Source organism: Capra hircus, chromosome 16, assembly GCF_001704415.2.
Source record: "Capra hircus breed San Clemente chromosome 16, ASM170441v1, whole genome shotgun sequence".
NCBI classification, from domain to species: domain Eukaryota; kingdom Metazoa; phylum Chordata; class Mammalia; order Artiodactyla; family Bovidae; genus Capra; species Capra hircus.
This window is the reverse complement of record NC_030823.1, coordinates 21,996,349-22,014,710: the sequence shown is the minus strand read 5'-3', so window position 1 is coordinate 22,014,710 and position 18,362 is coordinate 21,996,349. Positions and strand designations below refer to the sequence as shown.

The 18,362-nt window shown below is 39.2% G+C and overlaps 1 protein-coding gene across 1 annotated transcript in view; it reads left to right on the top strand.

The window, feature by feature from the left end:
- The window catches only part of EPRS (glutamyl-prolyl-tRNA synthetase), a 64,392-nt gene extending 49,967 nt beyond the window's left edge, over nt 1-14,425 (top strand). The window contains exons 23-32 of the mRNA XM_018060163.1: nt 152-224; nt 1,471-1,550; nt 1,782-1,883; nt 2,906-3,061; nt 3,566-3,763; nt 4,208-4,381; nt 7,908-8,068; nt 10,557-10,635; nt 13,901-13,965; nt 14,063-14,425. Of these exons, the coding sequence (XP_017915652.1) occupies nt 152-224; nt 1,471-1,550; nt 1,782-1,883; nt 2,906-3,061; nt 3,566-3,763; nt 4,208-4,381; nt 7,908-8,068; nt 10,557-10,635; nt 13,901-13,965; nt 14,063-14,213 (1,239 nt within the window). The 3' untranslated portion in view covers nt 14,214-14,425. The remainder of the gene's footprint in view (nt 1-151; nt 225-1,470; nt 1,551-1,781; nt 1,884-2,905; nt 3,062-3,565; nt 3,764-4,207; nt 4,382-7,907; nt 8,069-10,556; nt 10,636-13,900; nt 13,966-14,062) is intronic.

Here is an 18,362-nt window from a genome sequence, read left to right as displayed (position 1 = left end):
TAAATACCTTTTCTCACAGTGAACAGTAGTGGTTATTTTAACTTGCTTAATTGATATATAGCAAAACTTAAAATAGAAATTTGCCTACATCTGTGTTCTTTCTCTAAAGTGCTGTTTAAAAAATGTATGAAAAATGATTTTATGTTGCTAGGTTGCTTGGGTGACAAGATCTGGCAAAACAGAGTTGGCAGAACCAATTGCCATTCGTCCTACCAGTGAAACAGGTGAGGATGGGCCTTGAACACAGGAGAAAAGCTCACTGAACATTAGAGACAGCTTCCAGAGTTGAGTTTCACCTTTTATTTTGTGATATTTATAGTTCCTGTTAATGATACAAAGTTTAATGAATTTTAATAAAGATGAGTGCAGATTTGAGTGGCATAGAATTATGTTCTCTGATAGTATGCTTTGTGGAGCTCTTTGTCATCCAGATAAAGTTTTTAAAAAAAAAACAAAAAAACACTTGTATAATTTTTAATTTCATGCTATAATTTTTCAGAACTTCCCATAGAGTCTTATTCTTGGAATTGATTATAAAATTGCAAACACTAGTGTTTTATGCCATATTGATTTGAAATTAATCATTTTCATGTTACATTTATATAGAGTTTTTATAGGTTAAAAAGTGATTTCATTTACACTTTGTGTTATTCTCACAAATGTGTAGTTAGGAAAGTAGAGACAGCTATTGTTATCTCCATTTTGCAGGTTAAAGAAAAAAGCTCTCTGACGGGATAAATGGTTTTCCTAAAACTACACATAAGAATTGGCAATACCGCTTGGAAAGTTCGAGCCTTTGGGCTTGTCAGTGTCTTCGAAAGTGGTTATCCATCTTTAGAGCTAGGGATTGTTTGCTCTTCATTTGATACTTTCAGTGATATTCTTAATAATGATGCATTATTAAAATTGACACCAACTTTTTATTTTCACATGGCAGATTGGCAGTGTTTTCTTTTTATTTACTAATTGTAGATAATCCTGAATAGGCTGTGATAAGACAAGTGTCTTCACTTAAATTATCAGTTCATGGCAAGAGCTTTCAGACTCTGGGTAGACACAGCAGATAGATTTAATGTAAAGTTTGAGAGCTGCTGCATTTAGCAGGTTATTTAACTTCTCTAAGCTCAGCTTCCACATTTTCATTGAGGTGATATTTATTTTGTGGGTTGAATGTGAGGATTGAACAGTGTAATGAATGCAAAGAACTTAATATAGAACATAGTATATACTGTAAGATGTTCACTTAGTGTCTTTATAAACAAAACACTGAGAAGTTGTCAAATGTAAATCTCATTGTGAAGAACATAAAATACGGTCTGGTTTTTCCTTGACTAATCCATTTTATGAACTACAGTACCGTTCACTCACTGGCACAGATACAGCGCTTTTGTTCCTATTATGTTGCTGGTTTAATGGTACCAGCCTTCAAGGGGAATGACTAACTGCCCATCCTTCCCTGTGTCTTTTCAGTAATGTATCCTGCATATGCGAAGTGGGTGCAGTCCCACAGAGACCTGCCCATAAAGCTCAACCAGTGGTGCAACGTGGTGGTAGGTGCACTCCCATCTTACAATTCTTCATTCTTCTTCTTAGCCATTAAAAAAAAAAAACCACACATTTTTTTTTTCTTGCTTTTATATTCAAAGGATTGGGAATATGAAAGCATTTTTGAAATACTGATATTTTGGATCACAATTAGGATTTCTGATTGCTTACCACATAAAGTTGTCACTAAAAATTGAAAAGCTCTAACGATCAAACTGTGTTCTTGCCTCTTCCAGCGTTGGGAGTTCAAGCACCCTCAGCCTTTCTTACGTACTCGTGAATTCCTCTGGCAGGAAGGGCACAGTGCCTTTGCTACATTTGAAGAGGCAGCAGAAGAGGTATAACAGTTGTGTTCTGTATTAATTCTGTTCTAATTCTTTGTCCAGACAATGCATTTCCCCCCCCGCCCGCCCCCAGCTGTGAGTAATGCAGTGCTGTCTACATAGTAGTAATCATTCAGTAAATAACTAAATTGAAATTTGGTCTGATCTCGAAGTGACATTATAAGACAGCTTTCTGGTATAAATTGTTTTGTTCCTTAAAATTTACCTATCACCTCTTAAAGTTAAAAACAGGTTAATTCAAATGTGTTAATGTTCGTTGCTCAGTCACGTCTGACTCTATGCGACCCCATGGACTGTAGCTCACTAGGCTCCTCTGTCCATGGTATTCCCGTGGCAAGAATATTGGAGTGGGTTGCCATTCCCTTCTCCAGAGGAATCTTCCTGATCCGGGGACTGAACCTGGATCTTCTGCATTGCAGGCAGATTCTTTACTGTCTGAGCATGAACTTAAGGAACTGCTTACTGAAATTTTATTAGAAAATGTACTGCTTTAAATTTTCAGATGAAAATAGTTTTGGACTTCAACGTATAGAAGAAATTATATCATGGGTGAAATTAATTATTCTTCAGGATGTCTTCACCCAGGTTACTGTGTATCTTTCATAAGCATTCATTTTTCTCTTATATTCTAAATTTATGTACATTAAAAATTATTCTAAAACATAACTAATGAGAACCTACTGTATATCTCAGGGGACCTTATTCAGTGCTCTGTGGTGATCTAAATGGGAAGGAAAAAGAGGGAATAGTACAGCTAATTCTCTCTGCTGTCCAGTAGAAGCTAATGCAACATTGAAAAGCAATTACACTCCAATAAAAATTAATTTAGAAAAATGCTCCATTTCTTTGAGTTATGCTTTGTCTCTCTCAATGAATTCATGCTGGCTGCTTTAACCTTTCCAAGAAAAAAGATTTTTGTTGTTTGAATGCTTTCCCCACCACAGTATAGTTATTATAGATCTGTAACCAATAAATATAGCATAAATTTGAACACTTTTACATTTAACGTGTTACAGGTTTTGCAGATACTTGACTTATACGCTCAGGTATATGAAGAACTCCTGGCAATTCCTGTTGTAAAGGGAAGAAAGACTGAAAAGGAGAAATTTGCGGGAGGAGATTACACCACTACAGTGGAAGCATTTATATCTGCCAGTGGAAGAGCTATCCAGGTATCAGACAGCCACAGAGGATTCCTAGGCGACTGAAAGCATAGCCATGGGCCAATCTGATAAGTTTCTTCTGCCATCAGAGAAGGAGACTCTTTAAAAAAAAAAATCAGTATATCACATGCTTCTAGGTCGTATTATAATTTCAGGCCAATCTGTTCCATTCCCCCCAAATCTCCAATGTCAGTTAAGTCAAGCTTGTATCCTGACTTACCAGATCATGGATATATTTTTTTAAACCTTTGTAATTAAAGTTACTCCTATGAAAGGGTCTGCCCACAGCAGAAGAGGTATCATAGTTATCTTCTGTATTAATTCTGATAGAATTTTTTTTTTTTTTTTACTAATCTTACTCTTTTTTGTATCAGTTATGTTTTAAAAACTCATTTAACATAACAAATCAGGGAAGATAAAGCAGATCCAGTGCCATGCTAAGGTGTGTGGTCTTAACAGTTGTTATTTTCAAAGGCAAAATAGGTTGTTAAAAGACATGTTTCTCTATTTTAGGGAGCAACATCACATCATTTAGGACAGAATTTCTCGAAAATGTTTGAAATCGTTTTTGAAGATCCAAAGACAGCAGGAGAGAAGCAGTTGGCCTATCAGAACTCCTGGGGCCTGACGACTCGAACTATTGGTGTGATGACCATGGTTCACGGGGACAACGTGGGCTTAGTGCTGCCGCCCCGTGTAGCCTGTGTTCAGGTAGGGAAAGTGTTCCTGCTCATCATCTCTTTTATAAAATTCAAGCCACATTTAGTGAAGAAAATTGAAAAGTGTGCTTTTCTGAGTGTCATTCAGGTAGGTTTTGCTAATACGGGAACAACACAGAATACAGTCTAGATTTCAGTGTGTGTAACTGTGTATTATTCATGGCACTGTTTTCTGCCCTTTAAAATTTTCTACCTGCTTTATAAAACTTCTGGAAATTATTTTTTGAAATGATTTATAATAGGTTAAATGAGAAACAAAAATGCAGTCATCATGGACAAACAATACGCAGCTCATTGCTAGATGTTCTGTGTAGACCACAGAAGTTGATTTCTGTGAAGATTTATAGTCACCAGGAGGTTTTGATTTGTGAGTACTAGGTGGTGATTGTGGCTTCATTATTTTTGTATAAATTTGTGATATCATGCTGGATTCTAGGTGGTGGTTATTCCCTGTGGCATCACAAATGCACTTTCTGAAGAAGACAGGGATGCTCTACTTGCAAAATGCAATGATTATCGAAGGCGGTTACTCAGTGTCAGTATTCGAGTTCGAGTTGATTTGCGAGATAATTACTCACCAGGTTGGAAATTCAATCACTGGGAACTCAAGGTAAAGGCTTCCCTTGCATATTTTACTCCCACTCTCCCAATTTGGCAGTTTGTTGTTTGAATAAAAATGAACTTGAAGACCTTGTTTATGGTTAACAAACCCCCTATGGTTGTTACTAGAACGTTTATATCAAGAATTCATAAAATAAGTTATTTCAGTAGTAAGACTATCAGAATCAGGGTGCATGGACATCAGCTATTAATAGCTGTCATTGGTGCAGCTAATCAGACAGTAATTTCACACTACAGTTTCACAGTGGTTTGTTCATTCTTACTTTGTATGTTCAAGTCTAGTCTAAATTTTGGTTTAATGTTTTTGATTTAACTTTTGTTGCACAGTCATTAATAGGTGATCTGCATTCTTTATTCCATTTTTCAGACTTCTGGGATTTAACTTTTTCTTACTGATGAAACAGCAAATCTTGTTAGAACTAGCAGTTAGGAGTCAAGAATTTATAAACTCATATTACAGGCTGTGGATAGGAAGAGGTAGTGAGGTTGCAGGTTCAAGCTAAGCAGTCTTAGCCATACTGGGATTATTCAGTATTAATGCATGGCGGGTTCCCAAAGTTGCTCATCTCTATCTCTTTATTTGTTTTAAATGGCCCCTCAGATAAATCTCTGCTGAAGGATAGTAGTTATATTGATGCTGCTTTCCTTTTGTGATATATTTTTTCCTTTACATACTCTCCTACCTTTAATAAAGACTTTAAAGTTGTGTAGATTTCCCTTTAATTGCAGTCTTTTTTACTTACTTGGAAATAGCAAGTGTGTGATTTCAGTAATACCTTGTTTAAACCCATTGGTACTTGCCCAAGGTACCAAAAAGAAACTTCTCCCTTGCTACTAACTGGACTGAAAGGTAGAAAATAGTCATCCACGCTTGTGGGCCTCTCCTTTGACTTCCTCTGATCTGTCCCTGCTCTCCCTTGCCCGGGAGAGGATGTAGTCCTAGTGCATTTTTCTTGTCATGTCTTTTTAGTTTCTTTTAATCAGGAGTAGTTCCTCAGCCGTTCATTGTCATCCGTGGCATTTACATTTTTGTAAATATAGGTCAGTTATTTTATAGAACGTTCTTCTGTTTTGATGATTACTCATTAACTTTTGCCTTCTCCAGTAACTTTTCTTCTCTCTTCCTGCTGAGGGTTGTCTCCCACTTTTGATTTTCTGATTTTCTGCACTGATTTTTATTTCTTGCCTGGAAAATCCCATGGACGGAGGAGCCTGGTGGGCTGCAGTCCATGGGGTCGCCAAGAGTCGGACACGACTGAGCGACTTCACTTTCACTTTTCACTTTCATACATTGGAGAAGGAAATGGCGGCCCACTCCAGTGTTGTTGCCTGGAGAATCCCAGGGACGGGGGAGCCTGGTGGGCTGCCGTCTATGGGGTCACACAGAGTCAGACACGACTGAAGTGACTTAGCAGCATGCATGCCTTAATTACCCTGCAAAACATGAAGCTTTGAGGACAGGATCTCAGACCCCATGAGCTGCAGCAGGCCAAACCTCCCTGTCCAACATCAACTCCCTGAGTCCACCCAAACTCATGTCCATTGAGTTGGTGATGCCATCCACCCATCTCATCCTCTGTCATCCCTTTCTCCTCCTGCCCTCAATCTTTCCCAGCATCAGGGTCTTTTCAAATGAGTCAGCTCTTCGCATCAGGTGGCCAAAGTATTGGAGTTTCAGCTTCAACATCAGACCCTCCAATGAACACCCAGGACTGATCTCTTTTAGGATGGAATGGTTGGATCTCCTTACAGTCCAAGGGACTCTCAAGAGTCTTCTCCAACACCACAGTTCAAAAGCATCAATTCTTCGGCACTCAGCTTTTTTTATAGTCCAGCTCTCACATCCATACATGACTACTGGAAAAACCATAGCCTTGATTAGACGGACCTTTGTCAGCAAAGTAATGTCTCTGCTTTGTAATATGCTGTCTAGCTTGGTCATAATCTTCCTTCCAAGGAGTAAACGTCTTTTAATTTCATGGCTGCAGTCACTATCTGCAGTGATTTTGGAACCCCAAAAAATAAAGTCTCTCACTGTTTCCACTGTTTCCCCATCTATTTGCCATGAAGTGATGGGACCGGATGCCATGATCTTAGCTTTCTGAATGTTGAGCTTTAAGCCAACTGTTCATGGGGTTCTCAAGGCAAGAATACTGAAGTGGTTTGCCATTCCCTTCTCCAGTGGACCGCATTCTGTCAGACCTCTCCACCATGACCCGTCCATCTTGGGTGGCCCCACACGGCATGGCCTAGTATCATTGAGTTAGACAAGGATGTGGTCCATGAATGCATATATACATTGGATGAGTAAAGGGAAGCAATAAAATAATGTGAAAGTATACAGTGTTTTGTTCCAGAGTGTTGTTATTTTATAAAGTAAGTCTTCTCTAGGAGGTAAATCTTTTTTTTCTAGAGTAACAATTACATTTTTTTCTTTGGCTTTGGTTTGGGGGACGACTGATCAGCTGAACTGTGTAGACAGGCTCCTAATTTAAATTCAAAACACTTATAGAGGATCATTCACTCAAAAAAGAAAAACGTGTTAAAGTTTTATTTGTCAGGAAGTTTCTAGCCCCTAAAAGTAGGTTCTCTCTTAAGCCTTAATCCACTCAGAGAAAACTCATTATGTGGATTCACAAGGATTGAACATCCACAAGGCTTAAACTTGCATATGCTCCTTAAGCTCCTTTGTAAAAACCCTGGGCTCCTGGGGAGTCGTTCTCAGAGTGCAGTCCCAGGACCAGCAGGTCAGCATCACGGGAGAACTTGGTGAAAGGGAAGGTAGAAGTCACTCAGGCGTGTCCAACTCTTTGTACTCCCATGGACTGTAGCCCACCAGGCTCCTCTGTCCATGGGATTCTCCAGGCAAGAATACTGGAGTGGGTAGCCAGTTCCCTTCTCCAGGGGATCTTCTCAACCCAGGGATAGAACCCACGTCTCCTGTATTGCAGATGGATTCTTTACCATCTTAGAACTTGATAGAATTACAAATTCTCGGGCCACATCACTGGACCTACGGTGATCAGAAACTCAGGTGGCGGAGCCCAGCAGTATGTGCTTTGACAAGTCCTTCAGTAATTCTGATGCTCAAGGTAGAGCAGCCAGAGCCAGGGCCTTCTCACCAAAGCACACCATGTGCCATGAATGGGTCCAGGATGTGTCAAGGAGCCTACTCTGTTTACCCCCGTGTGCCATGCAAGTGTGATTTTCCATGTGTGCTGTTATGTGAGACAAGTTAGGAATAGCAAGCTGGACAGCTGCCCTCATGTTTCCCCATTAAACTCTTTCCCAGCTCAGAGCCACTCGGGCAGTACCTTCTTTCCTTAGGTTTATGCCTTCTCATTGGAATACGTTTCTGAAGTGTATCAGGAACATTCCCTTCTCTTTAAAATGGTTTGCATCTGTCTCTGTGTTTTGGATGCTTGTGATTTATAGCGGGTAAAGCCATGACATCAGTCTGTTTATTCAGTTGGAGATGGGCATGTGCCATTTTTCACTGCTTTTTTGCTTTCTAGGGAGTCCCGATTAGACTTGAAGTTGGGCCACGTGATATGAAGAACTGCCAGTTTGTAGCTGTCAGACGAGACACTGGGGAAAAGCTGACAATTGCTGAAAATGAGGCTGAGACGAAGCTTCGTGCTGTTTTGGAAGACATCCACATTAACCTCTTTACCCGGTCAGTTCCTTAGAGTTGCTTGTGTCTCCCGTCTTCTCATTGTGCTCAGCCTTTGAGATCTCTACCAAGGAATCCGTGATTGCCCCCACGGGAAGTCATCTTTCCCTCCGAACTCCCATGGTTCTTAATTGGCCTTTCTGTTTGGTTTTTTGACTTGTATTGCGATTATTTTCTATATGCTTTCTGCTCCCTATTGGGTTTGGGGTGATGGACTATCTGTCCCTTCGACTGATTTGGGTTCATTTTAGATCCAGGCTTTTACGATACATCAGATTTGAGGGGCAGAAGCACTGATTCTCACTTGTTGGGTACACATTAGCAGGACCTGGGGAGCTTTTCAAACTACCTGTGCCTGGGACCCTCCCCGAGAGGTTAATTTAGCTGGCCTAGAGGGCCTGGCACCTTGAGTAGTAAACGCCCTCTGGTGGTGATAATATGTCACCAAGGCTAAGAACCTCCTAAAGGGGGTTGGGTGATGGCAAGGCTTGAGGCTGCCCTGACCTCTGGAGAGGGGACTTTTAGAATCACAGATCTCAAGGCAGAGGCACTAGAAGATGGGTGGCCTATGGGTGGCACCTTGTTTTCTTTCCTGTCCACCTGAAGCAGAGAGGAAGACCTGTGGCCACTGGGGATAGAGGCTCAGTTTGGGGTGGGGGCCCCCCTTGCCTGCACCTTCCTCGTTTATCCTCTAATACCTGTGTCTCATTCATGTTCATCTTCAGTAAATCTTGCACATAAGGAGTGAATCAATTTTATCCTTGGCTTTGGTGCTTTTATGTGATGGTAGGCAAGTGAACTTGCTTTTGTTGGCTGGTTTGCCTTAAAAGGCGAATGATAATACGTCTCTTGAGGATGACTTTCATGGATTTATTTGGCCAACAAATGCATAATCCATGTGAAGTTCATCTGAACTCCAAGCAGGAGATACTGTCCGAGACGCAAGATTAGAAAGCTGCCTGTCCTCGTTGCTGTCGCCTGAATAGTGCTCTCAGTGCAGTGATCCTTCTCCAGAGACTCTCTTCAGAGTCTCCTGGGAGCGTTGGGGACAGAAAAATACCTGGGCCTTACACTTGGAGACTCTGATTGATTAGTTTTAAGATAGAGTCTGGTCATCTGTATTGTTAAAATGCTCTGTGTGATCCAGATGTACACCCCTGGTTGGAAAAAACACTGCTTTAATGGCTAAAAAAACAGGACTTTTTTTAATTGACATTAAAAAAAAATTTTTAATAGGAGGCTAATTACTTTATAATATTGTGGTGGGTTTGCCATCGAACCTGGACTGGCGATCTGTTTCACATATGATAATATACATGTTTCAATGCTATTCTCTCAAATCATCCCACCCTCACCTTCTCCCACAGAGTCCAAAAGTCTGTTCTTTACATCTGTGTATTGACATTTTAATTCAGTAAATTTATTAATGTAAGTTGCTTACATTAATAGTGCATTTTTTTCCCCTCCTTAAGGCTTCAGCCCTGGAAGTGGCATATTCCTTTCTGTATCTCATTGGCTGTAACTTAGCCACTTGGGCCCACCCACCTCACTGCAAAAAAGTCAGAAGAAAGGGAAACAGGTTTGGTGGACAGCAAATAGTCATGGTCAGGGTTCCCACAGTCTAGCCCTGAGGTTCAGAAAAGAAACATATGCCTTCTCTTCATTGGTCCCACCCGTGAGTGCTCCTGTGTGATGTGTGACTGTCAGTGTGGAAGAGAATAATACTTATTTCATTTCTGGAACCTGAGATTCTTACAGAAGACTTACAGAGTATGTGAAGATAGCTTGAATAATGTATATTTATGTGTTTTTTCCTTTTTAAAACATTTTCATGCCTTTGTGTTTGATTCTCACAACAATTTGATCTGGTGGTTAGATGAGTATTTTTCCAATTTTATAGAAGGGAAAACTAAGACCAGAGAAGTTTAAATAATAACCTAGACTCTGGTAGGTAATAAGTGGTAAAGCCAGGAGTTAGAATATTGATCAGCAGATATTTAATGACTATGACAAAAGTAATTGTTACCTGCGTGTGCTTGGCAAATTTTTTAACATTTCCAATAATGGAATGATGAGCTAACTAATAACTAGTGATGAAGTTCACTGAATGTCACTGCTGGAGACAAATTGAAGTTCATGTTGAATTCTTCTCAATTCCAAGTTGTTATTCTTTCATTAAATTATGCCATTAAAAAAAACTTTGTCATATTAGTAAGAAAAAATATGTATTCACTTCTAATTCTGGGTAGCCTGTGGCTCAGTGGTAAAGGATCTGCCTGACAGTGCAGGAGACGCAGGAGATGCAGGTTTGATCCCTGGGTCGGGAAGATCCCCTGGAGGAGGGAATGGCAACCCACTCCAGTATTCTTCCCATGGTCAGAGGAGCCTGGCGGGCTACCGTCCATGGGGTTGCAGAGAGTGGGACACAACTGACCTCACGTGTGCTTTAGTTTATTAGTAAGAAAAAATATGTTTTCTAATTACTTGATAGGGCTTCTGAAGACCTTAAGACTCATATGGTTGTGGCTAATACAATGGAGGACTTCCAGAAGGAGCTCGATTCTGGGAAGGTAAGAGAATTCTGAAAATTTTTTAATATGAACATATTTCAGTGAGTGGTATTTTAAGACTCATTGAATTTATGTATCATGTTAATCCCTTTTTCAAAGCCTGTCGCATAAAAGGTTTGTATATCATTCAGCCTCTGTTTTCCATTGACTTTCCTGCAGCTGTAAAGTATTCTGTCGTTTTTGGATAACACTGTGAACTGATTTTATAAAAGCTTTCTCTCATGCTCATTAGGCTCATTGAATGAGTTTCATTCTGTATGACCCCTAATATTTTCATTATTGAAAAGTTTCATTTCGTTTTCTCAGCCTAAGTTCCTAAAGTAAACATTGTTTTAGTTTTAGAAATGTAATGGGAAAATTCCTAAAATAAGGAAAGCCTGTTTCTGATCTCTCAGTGTATATACTTACCCAGATCTTAATTGATTGATCTTTCTGAATAATAAGTGAAAAATATTACTCATTTCTAAGTTTGTTTTTGAGAATGAGTGGGTACTACTGGATTCCGTAAAACTGCACGGGTTTTCCTAATGGCTCTTTTAAGATTTTATCAGTTTTGTGTCCTCTGTATATGCAGATGTTCCCAGCGAAAACTTAATTTTCATAAAGAAGAGGTTTCAGTTTGTAAAATTATTAATTACTGGAATGAATCACTTATGAACTTTAGTATTCTGGTATACATGTTTACTTATACAGCCTGTTCTGTGTCCCCAGATTATAAATGAGAAAGCCACGGGCCAGAGTCTAAATGAATTACCCCAAGGCATACAACAGCAGGCCTATTATTAGAATTTGGGTCTCTCTTCTGATTCAGCTTAATGTACTTTTTCTCTGTATCTTTTAAAAAATTCATCCTGAGGGTGTAAGACAAGATTTTAGTTGGTTAGTTGGTTGATTTTAGTTGATTTTAGTTGGTGATCATTCACCTCTTAATATGTCTGTTAATGAAAAATAAGTACAAAATAGTATCAAAATCCCCTTCTGATCTATAATTGTATAGTATTTAGCCTTCTATTATTCTTGGTTGCCTTGGTAATCTTCCGCCTTTCTGATTTCCATCATTTGTCACTTGACTTCGAACTACGTATTTCATATTTCTGTTTTTTCTAGCCTTTTTGCCTGAGAATGGACACTGTGTATATTTTTTCTTCCACTGTGATTTATTTACTTTTTCTAATTTTTTTGTTCCATAAAGTATTGAATTTTATGATTTCCTTTATTATAGAAATATGGTAGTCATTCTTACAGTAAAGTCTATTAAAGACATTGCATAAGAGTTAATAAATCAATAGAGTAACTTATCAGTTAATCCATTGCTTTCAAAGAAATGAATCTCAGCAGATATTAGTGGAATCATATTCTAATACTAGATAAGCTGTTGGAGAGATTTCAACATCTGTCCTGAGCCAGAATACAGTATTTTGGTTGTGTGTCCAAAGATCACATAGAGACCAAAACGACTGTTGTTTCTTGTATTCAGTAGTCAGTTTCAGCTCCCATCTCACCTCTTGTTGGTCAGCTTAGCTATGTTGACTGACTGTCAAGCAAGCTTTGAAGCTGTGGTAAATAACATTGGATTTACTGGGAGGGGAGGAGGAAGGGATCTTTGGAACTTGAATGTAAGTGAGAGTTTGATTTTCTACCCTTCCTTGTTGGTATAAATGAAAAAAATTTTTTTAATATATCTGATTTATAGGACTTGATTTTAGTAAATTTTTCCAAGGAGGTGGTCTTAATTGAATGAAAAATAGATGTCATTTATATGTAACATATACTTGTTACTGTTGACATAAATATATCATTAATCTGTTGATCATTATTTCTATTACTACATTACTATTTCTCATCAGTAACATTTCTGTTGAAGAGTTCAAGAAACTATATATTGCAAAAGATTTTGTCTTTTTAAAATATAGATGTAGAAAAAATGAAAGATAAAAAGGTAAAAACCTTTCTATGGCTGAGTAAATCACCTAAAAATGTGTATTCTCCTTTCACATTAATGAATTATGTGCATAAATAATAAGAAATTTCAGATCTTATAAAAAGCTTTGAGGCTAAAAAGGATTTAATCTTTTGGTTTTTGTTTTTCACAAAATTATCATTTATGAGTCCAAATGCATCTAAATACAACTTTGGTTGAATTTGTTTACATACTTTACCATTTTAAATTAAAAAAATGTTTTTTAGAAATACCTTTTCAAGTCTTAGTGATTTTTTTTCCTTAGTGCAAAGAAATAAAGACTACTGTAAAATTTGTTAATATTATAAAAAATATAGCTTTGTGTTGTACATTAACAAAAATAAAATTTCTAAGAAACTAAATTTAAATTTATTATTACAATTTTTGTAATTGGGTTAGTATTTATATCACTGCATAATTAGAGACTGATTAAGGTTTCCCCCCATTCTGTTTTTTAGAATGAATTTTAAATAATACTTTTAAGAATGTTCAGTTTTTTCATGCTTTTTGTTTGTGTAAATGCTAATGATTTAATAAGTTTCAATACAGGGAATTAACTTTGTTAGTTCAGCTCTATGTCTGTAGGTTTGGTTTTTCTTCTGTTTTCATTGCAGAGTTTCTACATTTAGATTTTACATTATAAATTTATATATCCAATAATTAACTTTATATTGTTTGTATATAAAATATATTTAATTATATGAACTTCCGTGGTGGCTCAGACAGTAAAGAATCTGCCTGGAATGCAGAAGACCTGGCTTCCATCCCTGGGTCAGGAAGATCCCCTGGAGAAAATGGCGACCCACTCCAGTATTCTTGCCTGGAGAATCCCACAGACAGAGGAGCCTGGTGGGCTACAGTCCATGGGGTCACAAAGAGTTGGACAGGACTGAGCGACTCACACTTTCTTTCACTGAAAGTCAGTTTACTGTTTGTCTTCTCCATCCTCCTGATAACCATGGAGCCAGGTAGAGCAGGCGGCAGTGCAGATTTGATTGAAATTCACTTTTTGTTCCTTCCCTTCAGCACTGTGTTGCAGCCAGTTTATTTGGTCATTTAAGTGTATTACAAAGATGTCTTTGTTATGTGCAGATGTTACATGAAGTGTGGGTTTGGGATAGTGGAAAACATTTCTTTCTTATCTCGGGCATCTCTGAGCAGAGTTCTAGCAGGTTTGCAAGGTGTCATGGCCTGAAAAGGGCTGGGAAGCCTGTCCTTTTTGCTTGCAGGTTTAATGCAAAACTCAAATGTTCCTTTTATAGAATAGAAGGAGTTGTAAATACTGAACTTTTTTTTTTTTATTAGATTGCTCAGATTCCATTCTGTGGGGAAATTGACTGTGAAGATTGGATCAAAAAGACTACTGCCAGGTAAGATAATTATGTTTAACAGATAAAACCTATGAGGTATTGAAGAATACAAATGCATGGCATAAACGAATGGATTTTTTATTTGTTTTTAATTCAGGGATCAAGATCTTGAGCCCGGTGCTCCGTCAATGGGAGCTAAAAGCCTGTGCATTCCCTTCAAGCCACTCTGCGAGCTGCCGCCAGGAGCCAAGTGTGTGTGTGGAAAGAACCCTGCCAAGTACTACACCTTGTTCGGTCGTAGTTACTGAGGCAGAGAACAAAACCCCAGCTCCACCCCTCCTCACTTTTTAAAAAAAGAATTGATACTTATCTTCCCAGATAGAGACAGTTTTATGATTTTTTTAAAAATAGAAGTTCTAAAAGGAAGTCATATGAGACAAATACCTATTCTTATGCCTAAATCAACAGTGGAAAAAAGACTTTTCTGTAACCAGCCCCGATAATAAATATCATGAGCTAATACTGTTTCATGTATTCATTTGTTTCTGAAATACCTTAATTCTGTGCCACAGTTATTCTAACCGTTCCGCTCCATGTAGCCCTCTTGTTTCAGACCTGCACCACCAATTTCCCATTTCTTCGTGTTGGAGTGCTTCCTTTTGGTAACTCCTTGGAATTTAAAATTGCCCTTAATCTTTCTGTTTAAAAAGTAAAATACAACCACGGATGTCCCCAAAGAGATTTCTCTTGAACGTCTCTATCCCTCTTGTTCTTCCTGGTTACTGTGGGGGTCTTTAAAACACCACTCATGATTTACTAGAGTGATAAGCCCTCCTCACCTCTGCTTCCAACTCTGTGCTTTTACTCACTCACCCTGCTTCTGCGCCCATCCACCCCTTTCCCCACCCCACACACTTCTGTTCTCACAGAGGTCACACTGCCACTTCTGCCCGAAGCTGACTGCTTAGTCCTTGTCTTACCACATCTCACTGCTTTAGCTGTGCTGCTAGAAAACATTGCTTTTCCCACCGCCACCCCCCCCCACTCCCCACTAAAATCACTCTCATGATTTGCCCTCTTGCTTTTGGCTCTTCTCTCTTTCTTTTCTTCTAAAATGTATTTTCTTACTCTCTGGTTGTGGTGGGTCTTTGTCGCTGTGCTCTGGCTTTCTCTCGATGCAGTGAGCGGAGGCTGTTCTTTGTTGCATTGCTCAGGCTTCTCGTGGCGGGGGCTATTCCTGTTGTGGAGCGTGGGCTTTAGGAGTTGTGGTGTGTGGCTCCACGGTGCGCAGGTTTCAGTAGCTGCCTCACGCAGGCTCAGCAGTTGTGTCTCGTGGGCTGTAGAGCACTGGCTCAGAAGTTGGGGTGCACTGGCTTAGTTGCCCTGCAGCACGTGGGACCTTCCCGGACCAGGGATAGAGCCCATCCGTGTCCGCCGCACGGGCAGGCAGGTTCCTATCCACTGTGCCACCAGGACAGTCCGTCTTTTTCTTAGTCATGTGTCTTCCACTGGCTTCCTTTCCTTGGCCTGCTTGTTAAGACATCGGTGTGCTGTGTCCATACTTGGCCCTGTTTTAAGAATTTTTTTTTTTAAAGTGGACCACTTTTAGTCTTTCCTGAACTTGTTAAAATATTGTTTCTTTTTTTCGTTTTGGTTTTTTGGCTGAGAGGCATGTGGGATCTTCGCTCCCCTATCAGGGATCTGTCCTGTATCCCCTGCTTTGGAAGGCGGAGTCTTAACCACTGGCTTGCCAGGGAAGTCCCTGGTTACTCTCCTATTCCTTAATCAGCCTCATCTCATCCTGTGGTTTCAAGTAGCGTTAATAAGATGATGTCTCCCAACAGCTTTCTCTCCCAGACTGAGCTTTAGCCCTCCATCCCAACTGCGTGTTGGGCTTTCTTGAGTGTTGGATCAACATGTCAGATCAACCTGTCTCAAAAACCTCATTTCACTCTACTTCCAGACCTGTTCCTGCTACATACAGTATTTCCAGCCCGAAAGATTAGCATTATGAAAATGGACCTCGTCATTTAAACTAGAACCCCGAGAGTCCTCCTGGCTGGCTTCTCCAGCACCCATTCAGCCACACTTAGTTTGCTGTGAAACCTATTCCTGTTACCTCTGATGTCTCTTGGGTCCCTCCTTTCACAGATCAAGGTCACCTTTTCACCTGTTACCTCTTACACTGATCACTCTGCTGCCTCCAGTTTCATCTCCAGGCCAGATGATTCCACATTCCCACTGGTGTTTTTTTCTTTTTTCCTAAAGTACAGTATGTTGAGACATTTTTTTCCCCTTAAAGTCCTTTCGTAGCTCACCATCGCTAACAGGATAATGTAGTCTCTTTCAGTTCAGCCTGCTTGTCTAGTCTCCTTTTTAGCCAATCTAGTAGAGTCCTTTGCAACCTAACCATTTGGGATTCCCTATAAACCACACGCTATTTCTCACTTTGGGCCCTTTGCCTGCAATGCCTTTCATTCCCCATTTCTTGTCTACTTGGTTTATCTCCTTATTTCAGAGCCCTGCTCCATTTAATATGTTATCCCACTTGGTGGTAATAAATATAAAGGGAAAAGTTTCCAAAAAAGGACTTGAAATTTGAGCTGTGCTTTGAAGGGTGAGTAGAATTTTAATAAACAGAAGAGGAATCTGGCAGAAGGAAAAACATACGCAAAGCCTTTCAAAGTATCTGCTGTGCATAAGAACACAGCAAAACTATCCTTAAGTGGTAAATTATCATAGGAAAGCAGATTATATAGAACATGCTTTCAGATGCCTAGCTTAATGAGATAGGTGTCTGAGCCATGCTTTTGTACTCAGGATTATTATTGATATATGGCAGTTCAGGATGTTTTATCTTGCTTTTCTACTCTTAGTAGCTGTGTAAACTTTCGATTCCTTCAGCTGAAGGAGAGAAGATATATATATATATATATATCTTAGGAGAGAAGTTATATATATATATATATATTAGGAGAGAAGTTATATATATATATCTATATCATAGTTACTCTACCTCATAAAGTACTCAGAACACTCAGCCCATAATAATAGGTAGTGTTGGTTACAGACAGTGATGCAAGGTCACTTGGAAGTTGCTCCTGGGATATATAGCTCTAGTTAACAGTAATTACCTTGGTGCCTAGGAGTTTGTTTTTTGTCTGCAAGTTAATAAATTCTTTAAAGCAGCAGTCAGTCCTCAACCTTTTTGGCACCAGGGACTGGTGGAAGACAATTCTTCCATGGACCGGGGAATGGGGGATGGTTTCAGGATGATTCAAACGCATTTTAATTATTGTGCACTTTTTGTTATTACATCAGCTCCACCTCCAATCATCAAGCATTAAATCTGGGAGGTTGGGGACCCTTGCTTTGAAGGACAAAGTGATTGTTACGTTTTTGCCAGTCCCTGACAAAAGCCTGAAAAGTAGATGAAAGACTGTAACCACATTTTGTTCTGTGGCCCCTGGCTGGTTTTTTTTTTTTTTTTTAGTTTTTTATTTTTTAAATTTTAAAATCTTTAATTCTTACATGTGTTCCCCCTGGCTGTTTTGAAGGCAGTGGCCATCTCTTGCGTGACACAAGACAGACAGATCCCATGCTATTTATTGTTTGAAGCTTCAGATCCGCAAAACCAGTCACAGAAAAGCTTGACCTTTGCTGTTCTAAAGAAATGCTCACGACTTAAAGGAACTCTCCAGAAAGCAGTTACGTTAGGAAAGGAATCCTTAACCCCAAATCTATGTGTGATAAGTTGGCTGTTTTCTTAAATTGAGATTCAGCTAAAATATCAAAACTCTTCCAAATATCTTAAGCACAGTGGTGCTTTTCAAGAAGGTATGTCAACCTGACTGCAAACAATATCCTTTGAGAAATGATCACTATTTTCTACTTGCAGACTGCAGTCACCAGCTAGACACATGACTGACAGGAAGGCGACTGTGTGCCTCATATTCGTGGTTTTCAAAGAGAAAGCAAAGAGGTCAAGGTGTGTTTACTGCAGGCACTACTCGCTGCGATTTCTGGTGTAGATCCCGTATTAGGAAACTCTAGTCCATCCATGATGGTGTGTTTAGAATAGTTCCTAATTATGTCAGTAAATCCCATGAAGCCTTCATGAAAATTGGACAATAACAGCAGCTCATTTGGCTGCTAGTGGCGAGGTCAGCAGCAGTGGAACTTTCCATAAGACAAGCGAAGAGGCATTATGATTTGAGAGCCTGGATATACCACCCTACTTATATCTGGTTTTCGTTACAAATATTAGTCATCTGTTAAATAACTATATAACTTTTCCTGGTTTTTTTTGATAGTTGGTGATTTTTCACTGATACATGAGTGAGATAAAAGTATAAAGCTGTGGATTTAACTGTTAAGTTCTTTTGTATTTAAGTTGCAGTCATTGTCTTTTAGTATGTGGAAAGCAAAAACATTTATTTTTTATCGAAAGATAATTG